A 19,714-nucleotide genomic window follows, 5' to 3' on the forward strand; every position below is an offset into this window, starting at 1 on the left:
ATGTGAGCGCACCACACACTCCTTGCATACTGCTCCCCCTCTCATCTCTCGTCACACCCCGAAGTCACACGCATTTTTAACCTGTGCACTCAACAAGTTCTGATCATGGTTTGGAAGAACACGTAGGTCAAACCATTCAGTATTGCGGTCAAATTCAACCTCCATTTCTATATTATTTACTTACTTCCTTATTTATTACCACATTCAATTATTATTAATGTTATTAATTCAGTGACGTCTCACTTGTGGTACCACAGTTCAATAGGCCTTCTATTTATTCAAAAACATTGCTTATTCCCCCTCCAAAAACAAATAAAATAATAACAAACAAACATGTAATGCCTCAGAAATGCAAGGATTTACGATCTCTGAGATTCCATCACGGAACGAGACTACCATGTGTTTTCCTCGAATAAATATGTCCGGACCTCTGGATTTCTTCAGTGGCCGAAGCTTTAACTTATCTCTAAAATGCTTGACTTATACCCAAACAAAAGCATTCGATCCTTAATTTAGTAACAAAGATGCTTGACTATTCCCAAACAAAATCATCCGAGCCTCAATTTAATAACAAAGATGCTTGACTATTCCCAAACAAAAACATCCGAGCATTAATTTAGTAACAAAGATGATTATTCCCAAACAAAAACATCCGAGCCTCAATTTAATAACAAAGATGCTTGACTATTTCCATACAAAAACATCACAGCCTTAATTTAGTAAAACCACTGCTTCAATCTGTATTCTATGTCTCTTATTTCTCTTCACTCAGCTGCGCACAATTCATCGTAACGTTACTTCCGTATACAAAGACCATGATTCTAAAAGAACAAAACCGCCTTGTATAGTTTGTCTTAGTAAAATCCAAAACCAAGGACTTCGTGTTTCTGAGATTCCGTAACTGAACGAAACAAACTTGTATTTTATACTTTACTAAATACCTGTTCACTTAGATCTCATGTACAATTTAGATGACGTGAACACAGGTTTTAGAGTTCACAACAGGCAGAAATTCACTACGAGGATAAGTGTCTTCTTACCGTACAATTAATTTGGCACCAGAAGTTCTGTCTGTTGATAAACCCTTCAACCAGCAGCCAACGTCGGGAGTCACCATCCGTTAGAAAACGATCCTTAAGTTTTCCGCGTGCTCGTAATGTTGATTTTCTGAATACAGACTGGAGATCGGTGAACAGGTCCTTCGAAGGATTTATTTTGCAGGAATTGCTGGACAGACAAGATACAGGTTCCCAGTGTGTGTGTGTCCCTCCCACTTGTAGTTCTTTATACTTTCAGCATCCCAGCACCCAAAAAAACCCTTCCCCTCTCTAAAGACAGACAGTACTCTATACACATTGACAGATGGCCGATTGATGTGGAAATACAGTAGGTCAGACAACCTGGCACACCGACAGAAGGCCAATTGATGTGGAAATACAGCAGGTCAGACAACTTTACAAAGGAATCCTTTTCAACACATTTTCTCCCCCAGAACAGATGGCTAATTACGAGAGAGAAAAGGAATGAATAATCTTCAAACATCCCGTCATATTATTACATTCAAGCTTTAATGAGGTTAAAACAGTTATAACTAAAACCAAAACAGTTATAATTGAATATAAACTGGATCATTATCAGGTTCTTGCAGAGCTGATCATAGGACTCAAGTGAGTCAAATGGAAACATCCAATTCAAAAACCAAGTTTGTACACTGTTAGAGATGCTGTAGGGTCCCAGGTATGACCAGGGAGCACACAAGTGATTTTAAGACAAAATGGTCAGCTTAAAAATTGAGTAACTGAATCACAAATATTCCAATTACCTCCTCGCGCACCCCACCCCCTTTAAAAATAAACAAGACATCCTCAGCCTTCGTCAAAAAAAATCAACACAAGACCTGCACTGGTTTAATTTGATTTATTTTGTGTTAATAGCCTTTCAAAGCTGGGTATTCTTTACAGACCCCCTGCACCAGGCACAACATCCATTGCTGCTCTTTATGCAAGCAAAGTTTTGGGCCTGCTCGCCAACGCCCATCTTCTCCGGCAGGAAGTCTGTCCACAAGCACTCACTTGGGCCGGTCATGCAGCATGGGAAGGAGAAGCAGGACTTGATCTGTGGGTGACCAAGGACAGGGATTTAAGCAACACACACCACATGACTACTATAGCACACCAATAAATGATAAAGCAGTTGGAACTTGTCCATGTTTATAGTGGACAACATCTACCAATATGAGGGGCCTCTAACAGCATAAACAAAGTAGAGGCTAAAAACCAGTTGTGTTACCGTGCAATCGCAGCCCTCTGCATAGCGGGACAAAAGATTCTTCTGAGTAGTGCTCAAGGCATCCCATGGCTCATAGAAGTCACACAGGGAGACATGCAGTGTGCCATCAGACTGCAGTCTGCCTGTAATTTAAGAGGACGGTAGTTAGGAGACAGGGAAAACCTCAGTTCAAGTAAAATCAAAAGCCTAGAACTGTCACGCATTCAAAGGCTGACATTTCAGCATTAATAGTGTGAGTTGACATATGGGAGAAAGTTGAGCAAGCTTTTTATACCCATGAGTAGATATTCAGCACCCTTGGCCAGAGTGACTCCACATGCTGCAGAGTTAGGTCCAGTGTAGATGGCAGCAAAAAGCTTTTTTACTCCCTTGAAGGTCTGAAAAACAAAAACAAAGAGTCAGGTCCAACACACATACATGAAGATGCATTTATGTCCAAAATATCTCACCGTCAAGTGTTGGATGTCATACTTGGTGGGTCGACCTTTACCTTGTGCGCCAGGCATCACTCCGAGAATCTTGGCCCTGATGACTAGAAAGACACGTTTTCAAAAATATACTAAAACATAGAGGGGTATCCAGGTTGGAGGATATGGGGCCAAGACAAAAGCACAGAACCAAACAAAGAGCTTATCTTTAAATGTTTAACTCATTCACTGCCATTGGCGGCTATAGTCATTAAATTCATTTGAACTATTTCTATTAGTTCAACATTGTTTTCCCCATTTTTGTTAATAAGAGTATGAAAACCTAGAAAAAAAGATTGTTCATTTAGAACAGATATAAAATGTGTGATTAATATAGAGTTAACTAGTTATGTCATGCAATAAATTATGAAAATTTTAATCACCTGGCACCCCCATTTTTTAAAGTAATTTTATAAGTTTAAAAAAAATTGAAGAAAAAAAAGAAATTAGGGACATCAGGAGATTCAATTTTTTTTAAATATAATTAATCGCATGACTTCACTGGTTAACTTACAATTAATCACAAATTTTATATCTGTTCTAAATTTACAATAAAAAAAATTCTAGGTTTCCATACTCTTGTTAACAAAAATGGGAAAATTGTTAAACTAATAGAAATAGTTCAAATGCATTTTTGGAATCTCCGTCAATGGTAATGAATGAGTTAATAGTGGTTTTAATTAAAAAAAAATATAATAAAATCTTGGTTACAACATCCACTGAAACATCGTCACCAAATGGCCACAAGTAGCAATGTTCTTAAATATTCAACCAACTGCAAGATTTAAAAAAGATACAAATCAGACTAGACAATCACAAACAGTACAGCCCTCATTGAGAGCACCTGCTTCCCTTTGACATACAAGCAAGTTGCTAGCTTTAAGCCTAGCCTGTTAAATTTTAAAACAAATCTTCATTTGGATTGGAATTTATTCTACCCCCCAAAAAAAATTGGAGAAAAAAAAATTATATGATAAATTTGAGTATGTTCAACTCACCAACAACGTCTGTTTGGCAATACAACTGCTGTGGATGAATCGGGAAACAGCTACAGGCTTGTGCTCCTTCCTCTTGGAGCCCCCACAAGCACAACAGCACCAGGGGCAGCACAAACGTCTTCCAGATCATCCTTCAAGGGAACAAAGTAAGAACAAGAAAAAGCAGCTGCAGTTCCACAAACAAATCCAGTACTGTTCTGTCACAAGAGGATGTTTACTCTGCTTAAGGTGAGGTTGACAAAGGCTTTATAGCTGCAGACTCCACCCACAATTAAGGACCACGTGACGTGCGCGCACACTGATTAATAACTGCTTTCACCTGACACTTTTATAACCAACAAAGTTAAAGAAATTTCTTGTGAAAGGATACATAGATTTTATCCAACACCTTTCATCCATCCATCTGCTTATCCGAAGTCGGGTCACAGTTTTAACAAGATTCAACATGCAAAAATTTGACAGAAATGTGAAGTTTTTGTGTTGAGGACTTCACACACTAATTGATGACTGCTTTCACCTGTAACTTTCATCACCAACAACATTAAAGACATTTCCTCTGAAATGATACATTCATATTATCCAACCAGTTTTGAGCTGCAGAAATTTGAGAAATATATTAATTGCAGTTTTTTTGATGAGGTAAAGAAACGTTGGCCTATTTATTCTTGTCTTGTCCACACACAAAATCAGTTGTAGTGTAAATTGCCACTTTTCCTTCTTTTAAAAGGTTTTATTTAGTGTTACTGAACATGAAAAAACTGCCTGCTCACAATTTTATCAAATTAACATTATTTAATCAAAATCCTATATTAATAGCAATAGCTGTAATAAATATTGCAAACCTTAAATTTATCGGGGTTGCATTGTATCATCTATTGTTTGATTTGTTTGATTTGCCTTTTATATGGTTTGTAACTTCACTGGTGTGTTAAGTGAATTTGAAGTTGTACTGTGTAGCCTGCTCTTATGTAAATATTTTTAAATTTAAGTTTGTCACCTGACACACCTGATTCATACCTTTTATAAAGCAAAACATATATATATATATATATATATATATATATATATATATATATATATATCATGAAGCATTCGTTTCAGCTTCACACAATAGCACTCGACCTACACAAATTTTAAATTTAGAGGATCTTGTCATTTTATTTTAAGTATCGAGGCGTACCTGAGTAACAACTATTGTTTTCAACATTCTTTATACATTTCACATTTTCCTCTTCATATGTCAAGATATACATATCCCATCATGAGTGATGAAAATCAGTTAATTACAAGACCAAAAAAAACAGATTGGGCATTGTGTTGCTTGCGTCAAGAAAACTCTCACAACGATTTGCAGACATGGTAAGCTTTAAAGCATATCAAACTCTTGAAAATGGTCTGACAGCTTTTGCTTCTTTTCACTCATTGCCTGGATTCTTACCTCCCGACCCATAATGCCTCCAGCATGGAAAGTGTTAGACATTATTAACATTTTTAATTATTTATTTCATATATTAACCATGTTGAAATGTTTTATAGATGTGAAGTAGGTAAAATAGTGTTGAACTCAGTATAATTTGACCTTAACCTAAGCTGGTACACATTGCTTGGTCTAGAAGTTCCTTCTCAGTGTTCTGTGCGAAAACACATTCTGTTCGAGAGAGAGAGCGCGCACTCCTACAACTATACTACATTAGGAGCTGTCGAGTTCAACTTGTTTGTGAGATTTTGTTATGGGAAGAAGTACGAGAGGTACCCTGAGAGTATATTTTGTCTAAAAAGAATGAACACAGGTGCAGTCTGTGTACGAAAATAATATTATGTAACATATTGTGTGAGAACCAATCTGTTCTACTCATTCTTAGTAGGAGGAGAAGGGGCGTTTTACTTCCAAAACTCGATACTATAAAATGCCCCTTTCCCAAGGGAGGGGGCACATGGGCACTCTGAAATTCCACCTCATACGTGATGTTCAGTATTGCTGTGACCGGAGAATTCTCTGTTTAATAAATCATCCTTGCGCAGGGACTCTGTTCATGTCTTATCTCATCATTTGATTTATTGGACACGAAAAAGTATGGATTTTTAAATTCAGCCTTCAAAAGCTGTAGCTTTTGTCTGGAAGCAATCCCTCTTCAAAACTCTATATTCCAGATACGGGTGAGTGGGTTTGGGAATGGTATGGGAAAAAAAGGAGGGGGAAAAAAACTTGATAATTAAATCATCATCATAATCATATCATAATAAAATAAGTACAAACCCGGGAGGTTCTGCTTTTAAGGGAGCACACAAACCACTGCACCATTCATTCATATAGGTTCAATGATGCAAAGTTTTTACAGTACATGTAGTTTACACAAGCGTCAGCCGCAGCACGGAACCTCGCTGGGAATTTAAGATGGCCAATTACACTTTGGGATTGCAAATGTGAAGGATGATTGCTTTGAATTTGCTTGGACATAATGTTTACAGATGTAACGAATATTGCCCGTCACCCTCAATTTTTTAATTTTATGTGCCTTTTTAAACATTTCCCCCTGGGGAATGTGTGTGCGTGTCTTAACTCTGTGTTTTCTGTTCAAAAGGACTCTTTGAGTTTCCCTCCAGCAGGGACTGGACTTCGTTTTAAAACCCCCAGGAAACGCATACCACAGCTCCGACAGACCTGAAATCCTGTCTGATAAGCAGACCCAGACCATCTTTTATGGTCTGGCCTATCCTCAAGAATTAGCCATGTGTTTTTTTCTTGGGAAACAATGGAAGGTGTATGGTACAACAGTGCCCTCCAATGGTCACTATCGATTATCCTCAAGAATCCTGCCGCTCCTAATTAATCTGAAGTCTACATAATTCGGGACATACACGGACTCTATGTACTTGACTGACATCAAGTAACTCCTGTTGTTTATCTTTGTACACAACCTGTATGTCTATCCCAAATGAATGATGTGTGTAATTTCTTTAGCCACCAAAGTTTAGCTAATTAGTAAGCTTAGCGGATTCAATGACTTTATGATCATGGTCATGTTTGAAATGTGTTCAGAATGATAAATGAAGCATTTGGTTTGTCAATTCTGATCCAAAATGATCAAATACTATCCCAAAAGCTTGGTCTCAGTCGACCAAGTCTGCTTCATGCGCACGGAGGGGGTGTGACTCCTTTGGCCCGACCCCCCTGCTGACACAGCTTTAAAACCAAGCGCACGAAGGAACTTCTCTCTCTTTTCCTGAACTCTCTTTCCCCTGAACTGCTCAAGGACTTTCCTCGTTCCTGCAACTCCTCCACCTCACGTCTGGCCCCCATGAACTTTTCCTGATCATCACGAGAAATGTGGTTGCTGAGGGGGGTGACCACACGGCTTCTTCCTTTGAGCCACAGCGCGCGTCACAAGCCGCGCATCAAGCAAGGACTCACAAAAACACTGCACGTCTCCAAAACGCACGTGTCTGTTCCAGCCGTGAGTCCGAGGCGCCCCCGCAGCGCTCACACAAGAACCTGCAGATCTCCAGGCCACGCGTGCATCACCGGGCAGCATTTCAGCTGTACGTGCGCCAGCCAAGGATCGGCCGCTGCCTCCACGCCGCGCGTGCACCTGATCAGCAGCCGGAGACCTGCTGCAGCATAGTTAGGTTGCGAGTTTTCTTTTTATCTTTGATTCGCATTTTTATTCCGTTTCATTAATAGGTTAGCCTGTGACTGATATATGTGTGTTTACTAAATAAATGTGTTGTCTAGAAATTCCATTTCTGCCGAATCATTTGTGTTTACTGAGTGGATTAGTAATTCTCTTATGAAAGCAAAGAACTCCATGATTAAATAAAGTAGCAACTTCAGATTATGAATACCTGATAATAGGATTTTCATCGTTTATTTTGCTCCTACAAACAAACAAAGTCAACGTGGTGCCCCCGAGGTTGCTGAGGAAATTACAACTCCCCTCAGTACCGTCTAAATTTCTCATAAGCCATTACGGCAACCCAAATTATCGCTACACAGATAAAGGCAACTTTTATCACTATTCTGCGAGCATGGAGGTCAAAGAAAATGGCCGTGTTTAGTCCGCAGAGGCAGTGTGGGGATGGGTCCTCAATTGATCACGTTACAGATTTAACACCCGCTCATTTTCTCGGGTTGGGAGGGGCTGCTGCTTGGAGAGCAGAATGACCTAGAACTTCTCATAGAGGGGCGAATGGAGCAAAACACCCCTTACGCGATGTTTTTGGCAAGGAATTTGCATTTTAACATGGCTGAAAGGTCCAAAAAGTTGTTACTGACCCTTTAAGATCAGAATTGGATTCCTTGGGTCAATGTACAGAAAGTGTCATACAGCAATTTAAGAGTAAAGGAAGCTGAGATATAACCTTTACTCTTTTCATTGTGGGCCATTTTGGATTGTATTCATACCAGCCACTAGGTGTGCATCCATGGATTTTTGAAAACCCAAGGCCAGGGGTGGGCAATCTCGGTTCTCGAGGGCCGGAGTCCTGCTGCATGTTTTGGATATATGATCAGCTTATCAGCAACCTCCACGTAAGCCTGATAATGATCCTGTTGATTGGAATCAGCTGTGTTGGAGTAGGGAAACCAAAACCTGCAGGACTCTGGCCCTCGAGGACCAAGTTTGCCTTGGGCCTATACCCAACATCCGGCCAGAAATCAAACTTTTCCAGAAGTTGACAGTTTTCACAAAGTCCCTCCTAGCTAAAAACAGGTGAGCACTGACTAGTTACCTCAGCAACTGATGTCATTTTGTTGACAGTTAGGGGCAAAATAAACACCCTGATAGAGATAAACAGGTGGATTTAGCTGCTCAAGTCATAGTCCACAAATGCAATATCAGAAATGCCGGGTTAAGACTAGTGGGGCACACTGAATATGAAAAAGTTTTGACTGCCCCTTTACCATTTCACAAAACTAGTACCCATATAAAGCCTTGAACAGTAATGAAGCCATGCCAATCACAACATTTTGACCTCAAACCAAAATTGTGGGGAAACTAAAAGCAGCCACTAGTTCAGGTTTGTCCAATCCTGGTACTCAAGTTCCAGGTGTTAGATATTTCAGTCCTCGACATACCCGATTCTAAAGATCAGGAGCTTGCTTTATATCAATCAGGTGTGTTTGAGGATGAAATGTCCTCAACTTTTAAGACTCCGGTCCAAGGAAGTTTGCACTAGTTTTAAAAGTAATCTTCACTGTAATGAGTTCAGCTCACATTGGTTGTACATGTGGCCATCATTGTTAAAAACTAAAACAGAAGTACATTAGAGGCAGCCAGGACTTAATGGTCAGAGAGAAAAGAACACACTGATTTTATGTACAAGTATTTTTATTTTGACTTAATGACCTTTTAAAGCTGGGTATCCTTTTTCAGACCCCCTGTACCAGGCACAAAAGCCCTTGCTGTTCTTGATGCAAGCAAAGTTTTGGGCCTGGTCACGACGGCCCATCTTGACTGGCAGGAAGTCTGTCCACAAGCACTCTTTTGAGGTGGTCATGTGGCACGGAAAGGAGGAGCAGGATTTGATCTGTGGATATGATTAAGGACGGATTTAAAAAAAAAAATAAAAAAGTTCACACACTTGACAGAGTAAGCATTTAGTGGGCAATATCTACTGGAATAAGGGGCTGCTAGAAAGCATATATAAACCAATTCTTTATTTAAAAAAAATTACATATATACACACACATATTAAAAAAGGGAAAAAAATCCAGCTGTGTTCTTACCACGCAATCGCAGCCCTCCCTGTAGCGGTACAGAAGGTTCTTTTGCGCAACACTCACAGCATCCCACGGCTGATTGAAATCGCACGAGAGAACATGCAGTGAGTCGTCAGAGTGCAGCGTGCCTATAATGGCAGAAAAAGAAAATGAGGCCACATGTCTTAAAATCTGTAATAAAAGCACAGAGTTAAATACAGCCATCATTCAAGTCGCAGGGTGTGCTGAGGCCTAGCCCAGCCGCCTTATCAAATGTTAATAAGTCATCATTAGATGGACCATGTAATCGATAGTTTTCATATGGGGCGGGTCTTTCATACCCATGAGTAGATATTCAGTTCCCTTGGTCAGAGTGACTCCACATAATGCAGAATTGGGTGCAGTGTAGATGGCAACAAAAAGCTTCACGGTTTTAACACCCTTGAAAGTCTGAAAAAAAAAAAAGTTGGATTAATGTCCAATTTGCATTGCTCATAAAAAAAAAAAAGGACATGAACATATTACGTGTCTCACCGTAATGTGTTTGATGTCATACTTTGTGGGTGGACCACCTTGTGTGCCAGGCATCACACCAACAACCTTTGCCTTAATGACTAAAAAGACATAAATCGAAAGCAAAGACTTTCTTGTCATTTTAAATAATTCATTGCAGTTCTACAAAATAGTGGAAGTTGAAATGGCATCCAAAACACATTTTAGTCAGTGGCAAGGTTCAACTGCTAGTTTTGACAGCTGTGCTGTAAAATAAATAGAGATGGGACAATGAAGCCTTGTGAAGCTTTCGGCTGATTGATTTGGGGAAGAAAAAAAAAAAAAAGTCAACGTTTCAAAGCCCCATAAGATAGATTGTACCGGTGACATCTGGTGGTCAGCTGGAGTCATAGCACCTATAATCTTCAAAGTGATTCGCCTGATTGATTTATATTCCAACATAACACCAGTACATTCAGTCTTACATTTGTGTCTGTCTAATGATCATCACATGGAAGTGTTGCAATATTTTGACACTGTACCAGTACTATGGTTCAATGTGATGTCCTGTTACTCATTCGATTTTTATAAACATGATTTGGATATGACACAAGTGCGCTGTGAAGCCAGATGACAAGTATTTCAACATCAGTCTTTGGGAGATGTGACTGAGGGTCTTGGAGAAGCGCTTATAGCAACTCGGTGGAAAATACTTGGGTCAAGCCTGTATCTTCTACACGCGATTTAAAAATAATGCATAATTGGAAACTTTAAATGCATCATTGTGGGAGTACTTTTGTTGGAAACATACCGAATAACTAACTTTTCCAGGTGAACAAAGTGAAGCAAATATCTACATGAGGGAATTGTGCGCCTGACACCGCGCCAAAAGGTTTGAATCAGTTAGGTAATTTCCGGTATCTCATTAGCGCGCATAAAGCCGCATACGTCATCAGCACGTGATCGCGGAGGTTTCGTCGGGGCTTTTGATACATTGTTTCGAGCAGTCTGTCTCACTCGGCTGACACATGTTCCGGAGTCTCAGTGTCAAACGTCCCATCTCTAAAAATAAATGCTACAGACCCGCTCAAAAATTAGTGAAGAAAATTTTAAAATACTAGAAGTCTTAATTTTGTAATTAATGATGATTTAAAAAAAAAAAAAAAAAGACTTGAAATAGCAACAAAAAAATAGGTACACCAGCTATTGATAAAATTAATACAGTTTTAAATTTAAGGTAAAGTCAATCTAAAGACTGTGGGTGCGCATAGAACATAAAGACCTCCCCTTTAAAGTCATCTAAGTTGTTTTACCAGCCAATTTGTGACCAAGTAAAATAGATATTAGGGGTGTGGGGAAAAAATAAAAATATCACAAGAATCGCGATTCCCATTTAGTACGATTCAGAATCTTTTAAATGTCCCAAAATCGATTTTATACCGTCTTCCCTTTGTGTGTGCGCGCCTTTATTGGGAGCGCTGTTAATGTTGTACCCGATTTGGCCACTAAAGGCACTGTGGTTCCACTGTTAAGTTATAGCCACATTAGAGAGTAGAAGGAAAAAGTCACTATCAAGTTATTCCAATAAAAGTGTTTTTTTTTTGCAACGTGGAGCCATTCTTTTGAGTGATAAAAGTGCCACGAGTAGCGCACTAATTAGCATTAGCGAGTCAGACTGGAGCAGATCATTACAATTCCTTGAACATCTATAAATTGAAGCAAAAATCATCCATCAATTTTCTTAGCTGCTTGAAAAAAAAAAACATTGTCAATCAAATCATTTTGAATAAAAAAATAATAATAAAAACGCACGAAAAACAACAACCGGAATCGAATCGTGAGACATTCAAAGACTCCCACCCCGAAGAGAAACTGTTAAAAAAAAAAAAAAAAAAAAAACCTTAATTGGAAAGTTTTCATACAAACACATAGGCTACTCACCCAAATGTACTCCGTAGCATATAAACCATTTAAAAATAATAATAATAAAAAAAATAATCTTATTTTTTTTAAAGGGAGGATTAACTATTGACTAAAAGTAGAGTCCTTTTCTACATACCAACATCTGCATTGCAATACAACTGCTGTGGATGCTTCGGGAGACAGCTACAGGCTTGCACTGCTTCCTCCTGGAGCCCCCACAAGCACAGCAGCACTAGGGGCAGCACAAACTTATTCCAGGTCATCCTGAAACCTTCAATGAAACAAAGTCAAAACAAATTAGAAGGTTTTGGTTGCTTGTTGAGAGGAGAAGCTTTGTTTTGCCACAACAAGTTTACTCTAGTTGAGCTCAGGTAGAAGAGGGTCTTTTTATAGCTGAAAACACCGCCCACAATTAAAGGACAACTTACAACCCTTTCACACACTGATTGATGACTGTTTTCACCTGAGACTTTCGTCACCAACAAAATCAAAGAGATTACCTAAAAAAAAAATGTTGCAAAGATTTTATCCTATTAGTTTCTACCTGTGGAAATAAGGTAAAGAAAAGTTGGCCCATTTGATCTTGTCTTGTCCATGCACAAAATAGCAAAATAACATTCATTAAACCATATTATTTAGGAAGAATGTGTGAATTATTATTTTTTTCTCTGAGATATTCTACAGTATATTCATGGATCAAAAATTTCTGCATAAATGATACATAAAGTGTATGTATCATTTCTGATATATATATGTTTTGCTTTTAATTTCGTTAATTACAGCTGAAAGCAGTCATCAATCAATGTGTGCACGTGACGTGACGATTTTGCTTAACTGTGGGCGGAGTCTGCAGCTATAAGAAAAAGGCTCCCGTCCACATGAACTCAAGCAGAGTGAACCTTCTGATGTGATAGAGTGTGGTGCGGCATTGAAGGTTTTCAGGATGAGCTGGAAGAAGTTTGTGGTGCCCCTTGTGCTCCTCTGCTTGTGGGGGCTTCAGGAGCAAAGTGCACAAGCCTGTACCTGTTTACCACTGCATCCGCAGCAGTTGTATTGCCAGACAGATGCTGTTGGTAAGTTAAACAAGAGTCCACTTGCAGTCATTGAAAAAAAAAAAAAGGTATAATAAGGCAGTCTGCAAATTCCAATCGATGGGAATTTTTTTCTCATCCCTTTGCTCCCCGAGCCACCAGTTCTGTGGTCCTGCTACTTTATCACAAAATGACTTTAAACAGGCCTTTTATTAACTAGACTTTAAACCTAGCCAGTTAAGGAGGGAATTGCAGGTGTTGCTAATGGCATTAGGGCAGTTTACACCCACGTTCCAATTGTAGGACAACTTCTACTCCCGTCACAAAACGGTTAAGTAGGGAATCGGGTGTTTTGTAATATTGCTTCTAGTCTAATTTATAACCATGACTTACTCAAAACCTTTAGTGTTGATTGCAATTCCAAAATGTTCAAAGCTAACCGTTTCACTTTGCTAAGTAGTAAAATCCAGGTGAAATTAAACATTTCAGATCACTTAATTCTCCACTTTGGCAATAGTTTTAATTGGCCTGTAGCCTTTGTTTTATAGCTTTATAGGCACTTTAAACATTTGGTTATGCCATTTCACACAATTGTCTGTCTACTTTGTAGCACAGAAGTCATAAATGAATGTGATTACCGCTACATGATGCTAAATACTTTTGAAGAAACACCTGTCTTTTGTTTGGATTTGCGCTACTGTCTTGGGGCACCAAATCCTCCACTTTGGATGCCCATTTGGGTTTTAACGCATCTTTTGAAAACGTCTTTCTAGTCATCAAGGCCAAGGTTGTTGGCGTGATGCCTGGCGCTCAAGGTCGACCCACCAAGTATGAGATCCAGCACTTGACGGTGAGTTGCTTATATATTTATCTTCATGTACATTATACATGTTGGAGATGAATCTTTGTTTTTCAGACCTTCAAGGGTGTTGAAAAGCTTTTTGGAGCAATTTACACAGGACCCAGCTCTGCAGCATGTGGAATCACTTTGACCAAGGGCGTTAAATATCTAATCATGGGTACAAAGTTAGAATTTTTCTCCCCTATAGAAAATGTTATTCCATAGTTAAACTATTGACTATTATAAAACGCTGTCTTTAGACATTAGGTGTATTTTATGTCCTTTAATTTATTGCATCTATTGAGTGCATGCTCCTTTCCTTTTGTGCAAATGCAGGCAGGCTGCAGTTTGACGGCACGCTGCATGTCTCCCTGTGTGACTTCTATCAGCCGTGGGATGCATTGAGCAGCGCGCGAAAGAATGTGTTGGACCGCTACGGAGAGGGCTGCGATTGCATGGTAGGAATGGAATTGTAGCAGTCTCTTATAATATTGTCTACTTCAGCAACTGCTTTATCTATTAAGCAACCCAGTAGTCTGGTTTGACCATGTTGCTGAAATCCCTTTCATTGGTCACCCACAGATCAAGTCCTGCTTCACCTTCCCATGCTGCATGACCAGCCTGACTGAGTGCTTGTGGACGGACTTCCTGCCAGGCAAGTTGAGCAATGGTGTCCTCCAGGCCCAAAACTTTGCTTGCATCAAGAGCAGCAATGGATGTTGTGACTGGTACAGGGGATCTGTCGGGTCTGAAAAAAATACCTGGCATTAAAAGGATATTAACCTTAAAATAACTAAATCAATGCATTTTTTTGTGTGGTCATTTATATCCTAAAAGTTCATTGGTGTTGTACAGTATTGAATGTTCTGGCATTTCAGATATTACCTGGAATGTGAACCTCACTGTTAAAACTCCTGTGACTAGCATAAGAAACGTGCTTTAAAGGTACAGTGTGTAATTGACAACTAGATGTCACTAAATTATAGGATGCATTTCAAAGACTACATTGTGCAAGCTGTTAGGAGGCAGGTCTTTTCTTTCGGGTAGTGAGACTGTTGGTTATCCGAATGCAGGCTGGAGCTCGATGAAAAGTTACTTCGACGCTTTTATTTCTATAGAATATTCCGGGCACAAGTGAGTTCCAGACAATGGCTGCAGCCTCTCATAAGTGCGAAGATTACAAAGGATTTACAACATTCTTATACTATCTTGAAGGGCGGTACGACAAAGCCCCCAGCAAACAGCCCACCGGGAGTTCACCGGACATGAGATTAGACATCATTCAAACACATTGACTTCAACCACAGATAACAGCCCATTTGTTGTGGAAATAGAGGTTTTTCAGACATGACGACACCTGGAGCCATCATTCAAACACATTGACTTTCAAAGACCGACAATGGCCCATTGTTGTGGAAGAGAGGCCCCCCAGCCACGACGGCACCTGGCAGAAATCGCGACAACACTCCCAAAGACACATCCACAGAAAAAAGCTCTACTGAGGAAATAAGGAAATTAAAACAGTTACGACTTAATCTGGACAGAAAACCCTCTTCAAATCCTACCTCCAATTCTTATTTTACGTGAGGACAAGTATCTCTGCTAACGCCAAAGGGTGAGCTGGAGCAGCTGATGAGTGGGCTAGCTGGTGTTGGTTGGAGCCATAGTCAAGAGTGGCTAATGAGCATCTAGCGCAGGGGTGGGCAAACTTTTTCACTTGCGGGCCACAATGAGTTTGAAATTTTGACAGATGGGCCGGACCAGGAGCATTTGGACCTCATAGCACAGTAAAAACACACGTAAATGTACAACCCAATTTACTTATAGTGTGCACTTAGGACTGCGTTTTTCAAATGTGCAAAATCCACATATTTAAAACAGCTTTTCCAATAGCTTCATTTTTATTGTTTTAGCTCAACTTTTGCTGTGTTTTTATGCTTTGTAAAGTGACTTGGGTGTTCTGAAAGGTGCTGTTTTTAAATGAACCCGGGCCCACAGTACGTGTGACACATGCGGCTGCTGCCTGTCACGCGCTGAGGACAAAACGCGTACATCCAATCCGTCTCTGACCACTTTTCCATCTCCGTGGGGGACGCAGAGCACACGGTGTTTGTGCAGCAGCTCAAAAAGAAGCCAAAAGCCGAGGAAACGCTCATAGAAGTGCTCGACGCACGCCCCGGGGATGTATTCACCAATATCAACAGTCTCCTGCATGCGCGCTCCTCACCTCAACCATGACAACATGTAGAAAGACTATCTTCAGCTGTCAAAAGGATCAAAACACGCAACAGTGCCACAATGTTGACTGATAGACTGAACTCTTTGTCTCTGCTTTCTTTCAAAAAAGAATTGACCGATTCTCTGGACTATCAGGACATTATTGCTGTGTTTAACACAAAACCGTGCCGTCTCCTGCTGTAAATGTCCAAATCCAGGAAGAATTGTATTTTATGAATCAGTTATCTTGAGTTAAGCTTACTGCCATTCTCCCGTTTATTTTAATAGATTGCAAACGTTGTTATGAATGTGCCCTGCGTATCTTTCTGTCCCCTTTCTGTGCGTAAACGAGCTTATCAGTGAGACCCCGACCCAGTGATCATATTTTCCGGGTGTGTAGAAGTTACACAGCAGTGACTCTGGTGTAAAACATAATCTGCACAGGAGTCTGAGGAGAGTGGATCCCAACACCAGTCATCCACTGCTCATACTGCTGCAGCTGGAGAGCGCGTTCTCCAGCTGCACCTGTAACTCACAGCAGTCCTTCACATTACGTGAGACCGCGCCAGCGATTTTATTTTCTGCGCCCTCGTAATTAAAGAAGCGAAATAACGCCATAAAAAGTGTGTGTTAAGAGCGGCAACTTAATCGCTGTCCTTGGTACCCGCGGTAAAGCACTATTAGGGACGTGAAGGGAATTTTTTTTGGGGGATATTTTCTCTGGCCCACCCATTTTTCCTCAGGCCCACCCACAATAAAAATTTGGGCGCCGTGGCTGGCGCCACCTATGTAAAATAAAATTAATAAGATAAGATCCACTGATTGTCACACCTATCTAAGTGGGGCGAAATTTGTTCTCCGCATTTGACCCATCCCCTGAGGGAGCGGTGAGCAGCAACAGCACCGCGCTCGGGAATCATGTGGTGATCTAACCTCAAATTCCAACCCTTAATGCTGAGTGTCAAGCAGAGTGGCAATCGGTCCCATTTTTATAGTCTTTGGTATGACCCGGCCGGGAATTGAACCGACGACCTCCCAGTCTCAGGGCAGACACTCTAACCACTCGGCCACTTAGCTGAACAAAACAAACAAAAAAAATAAATAAATAAAAAAATAAAATAAAAATTGCATTTTTTTCTAGCCTTATTGGATAAGTTCAGCGGGCCGGATTGAAACGCATAACGGGCCGTATTTGGCCCGCGGGCCGGGGTTTGCCCATGTCTGGTCTAGCGGGAAAAGCTAGTAAAGGCTTAAGACAGTGTTAGATTAGCTGGATTTTGTAATCTATTGCGTGTTCAAGTAAATTATGAATGAGATCGATGAAGTTTCTTGCAAGTTTTTTATTTTAAAAGCTTTCAAAAGACACACAGAGACCTCACTGAAAAATGGTGATCGCTGTCCAGTGTGTGTGTCGGGATGACAATCTTATAGCATCTTTATACAACAGTTGTTAGATTCAGCCCCGCCTATGCTCTCCTTTGAACCTCTAGCAGAGATGTGACAAAAAACAGTACTTCCCGACCAGAGTCTTTGATGTAGAGAGATTCTGGACCCTATACGATTTTACGACAGGACGAGCTGAAGAGCAAAAGCGCTTGGCACCTCCTCCTGATAAACAGAAACTTTTAGCCCCCTCTGTTGTTCCGGGAACAGAGAGGGAGACTTCAAACAGAGATGAGATCAAAAGCATTCCTTATCACAACCTTTCCTACACATCTGGTTGGGTTAACATATGTTCATCTACTTCTACACATGTATAATTAAATTGAAACAGTTAAAATATAAATTGAAACAGTTAAATGTCAACAACAGCAAAGTAGGTGACTAGCGGTGGGAGCCTTCATCACGGAACTCTACGACCACCTGCAGGCCCAGCTGTAGAAGGTAAGAGGCGGTCGACCCATTGGGTCCGACATTTGATGGAAGCACCACCAGCGGTAACTGTTTGCTAAGTAGCCGGAAGATTGCAGTGAAACATGGCAGCCTCTTGTAAGGTGAGGCTCCAGCCATGTAATATGTGAATACTAGACCTATTAGACCCTTTTGCATATTATTGAAACTAAATTTACCATTCCATGTTTTTCCAATGCACTCTGAGCGTTGGAGAATATTATTTAACACGGTGAAAGGATGGAAGAATGGTCTGTTTGAAATGTAGACTAACGAAGACCACAGTCCTTTTGGAGTGAGCTCTTTCTAAGTGATAAAAATAGTCCAAGTGTGAAAATGTATTTTCTGTTTTAGGATTTAACCAGCTTGCATCAATAAAAAGGGAGTAAGGTGATTTTTGGTTAACTTGTCAGGAAAAGAGTTTGCTTTGAATCCATGCACATGGTTTTCACTCTACTTTAAGATTTTCTAGGCGAAGGAAATTCCAGTAGGGATGTGTTAAAACGGAACACAATTTGCTAATGTTCAACCTATATTTAATTGAATGCACTACAAAGACAAGGTATTTAACTCTTTGACTGCCAGACGTTTTCAGAAAAGGGATGCCGTCAGTGCCAGCCGATTTAAGCATTTTGACTGATCTTTCAAGGTCCACAGATAATGTTGTGTTCAGACTATGGAAACACACATACTACCAAATGAAAGATTGAACTCTCATCTTTCATCAGAAAAAAAAGTTTGTTTCTACCTTATTCTGTTTTTCAGTAATCAACAATAGGAAATGGTTAGTTTCACCGAAATGCTCTGTTTTGAAACAAAAAACGGAGAAAACAAGCTTTTTGTGAAACGATGTTATTTCATGCACTCTAGTGAATTGTACACTTCTTTTTGTTCATGAATGATGCCACAAACACCTAAATAGTGCTTTACTTCTGTAAAACACTAACACCAACAATGAAAAAGTGTTTTTTCATAGCAAAATACGTTTATTTCCATTCAACAGTGTAACAATTTGACAAAACAATTTCGCAAACTATTTACAAATGTGTGCAACTGTGGTACTATTTACAAGTATGTGGATGTTTCAAACACAGTTTTTATTTTTGTAACACTGCCCTGCGTGCACGGAGAGGGAGCAGGATTTGCACAACAGATACGTTTCACTTCGATTGTCCGTTTCGCGTGCAGACGTTACACTTTCTTGACGGCCTTTTATTCCAGGGAATAGCAAGTAGCAGACTGTACCCACTCCTCCGATGAATATGCATTGGACTCGGGGCACTCTTCGTCGTCCGATTGAACGTCCGCCTGAGCGTGCTCGGTTGTGCTCCGCGTTTTCCGGTGTTAGCATCGCTAGCCGGTGAGGCTTTATGACATGGTCATAGCCGCCGCGTCAACGCTTCCAACTTCGGCGTCAACGCTTCCAACTTCAGCGTCAACCTCGGAGCCGCCATCATCATCATCGTCGTCATCACTGTGCTCTTTAGCATTGGTCGATGAGCTGCTTGCAACCGGTCGCCATTGTTCGCTTCCTCAGCCATCTAGCTCCGCCTCACGTCTTCTACTGCCGCGTCAACGCTTCCAACCTCGGAGTCACCATCATCATCATCGATGATGATCATCGTCGTCATCAATGTGCTCTTTAGCACTGGTCGATGCTTTTCGTCTTTGAAAAAAATGCTCAAGGTGAGCTGCTTGCAACCGGTCGCCATTTTCGCTTCCCATCCCCAGCCATTGTCCCCTCTAGCTCCGCCTCACGTCTTCTACTGACGCCTACCCAATCTTGTCAAAAGAGAGTCATCGCTGCCATCTAGGGGCCAAAAATAGTCATTAGGCTAACTAGATCTGCTTGAAACTTTCACCACAGC

The 19,714-nt window shown here is 40.5% G+C and overlaps 2 protein-coding genes across 2 annotated transcripts; one reads left to right on the plus strand and one right to left on the minus strand.

Annotated features, from left to right (window-relative positions):
* Positions 1-1,902: 1,902 nt before the first annotated feature.
* LOC144042728 (uncharacterized) lies at positions 1,903-12,243 on the minus strand. The gene is made up of 10 exons (XM_077555635.1): positions 12,004-12,243; positions 9,987-10,066; positions 9,794-9,902; positions 9,480-9,601; positions 9,095-9,280; positions 3,755-3,887; positions 2,739-2,821; positions 2,564-2,666; positions 2,290-2,411; positions 1,903-2,115 (listed from the first exon to the last, which is right to left on the minus strand). Exons 1-10 carry the CDS (start codon positions 12,128-12,130, stop codon positions 1,939-1,941), a joined length of 1,242 nt encoding a protein of 413 aa, XP_077411761.1. The 5' UTR covers positions 12,131-12,243; the 3' UTR covers positions 1,903-1,938.
* Positions 12,244-12,731: 488 nt separating this feature from the next.
* On the plus strand, positions 12,732-14,537 carry LOC144044730 (metalloproteinase inhibitor 2-like). The gene is made up of 5 exons (XM_077559313.1): positions 12,732-12,940; positions 13,672-13,748; positions 13,815-13,917; positions 14,076-14,197; positions 14,322-14,537. The coding sequence occupies exons 1-5, from the start codon at positions 12,811-12,813 to the stop codon at positions 14,508-14,510; spliced, it is 621 nt and encodes a 206-aa protein (XP_077415439.1). The 5' UTR covers positions 12,732-12,810; the 3' UTR covers positions 14,511-14,537.
* The last annotated feature ends 5,177 nt before the right edge of the window (positions 14,538-19,714 follow it).

The sequence above is a fragment of the Vanacampus margaritifer genome, chromosome 2 (assembly GCF_051991255.1).
Source record: "Vanacampus margaritifer isolate UIUO_Vmar chromosome 2, RoL_Vmar_1.0, whole genome shotgun sequence".
Lineage (NCBI taxonomy): Eukaryota > Metazoa > Chordata > Actinopteri > Syngnathiformes > Syngnathidae > Vanacampus > Vanacampus margaritifer.

What these genes read in the sequence shown, in the direction of transcription:
- LOC144042728 (XM_077555635.1), bottom strand. Translation starts at nt 12,130, where the DNA reads ATGACCTGGAATAAGTTTGTGCTGCCCCTAGTGCTGCTGTGCTTGTGG. An exon ending in ACCCAGCTTTAAAAGGTCAT is followed by an intron (nt 3,888 to 9,094) that starts TAAGTCAAAATA and finishes TTGTTCCCTTGA; the next exon opens with AGGATGATCTGGAAGACGTT. An exon ending in TTGCCAAACAGACGTTGTTG is followed by an intron (nt 2,822 to 3,754) that starts GTGAGTTGAACA and finishes GTGTCTTTCTAG; the next exon opens with TCATCAGGGCCAAGATTCTC.
- LOC144044730 (XM_077559313.1), top strand. Translation starts at nt 12,811, where the DNA reads ATGAGCTGGAAGAAGTTTGTGGTGCCCCTTGTGCTCCTCTGCTTGTGG. An exon ending in TTGCCAGACAGATGCTGTTG is followed by an intron (nt 12,941 to 13,671) that starts GTAAGTTAAACA and finishes ACGTCTTTCTAG; the next exon opens with TCATCAAGGCCAAGGTTGTT. An exon ending in ATGAGATCCAGCACTTGACG is followed by an intron (nt 13,749 to 13,814) that starts GTGAGTTGCTTA and finishes TTTGTTTTTCAG; the next exon opens with ACCTTCAAGGGTGTTGAAAA.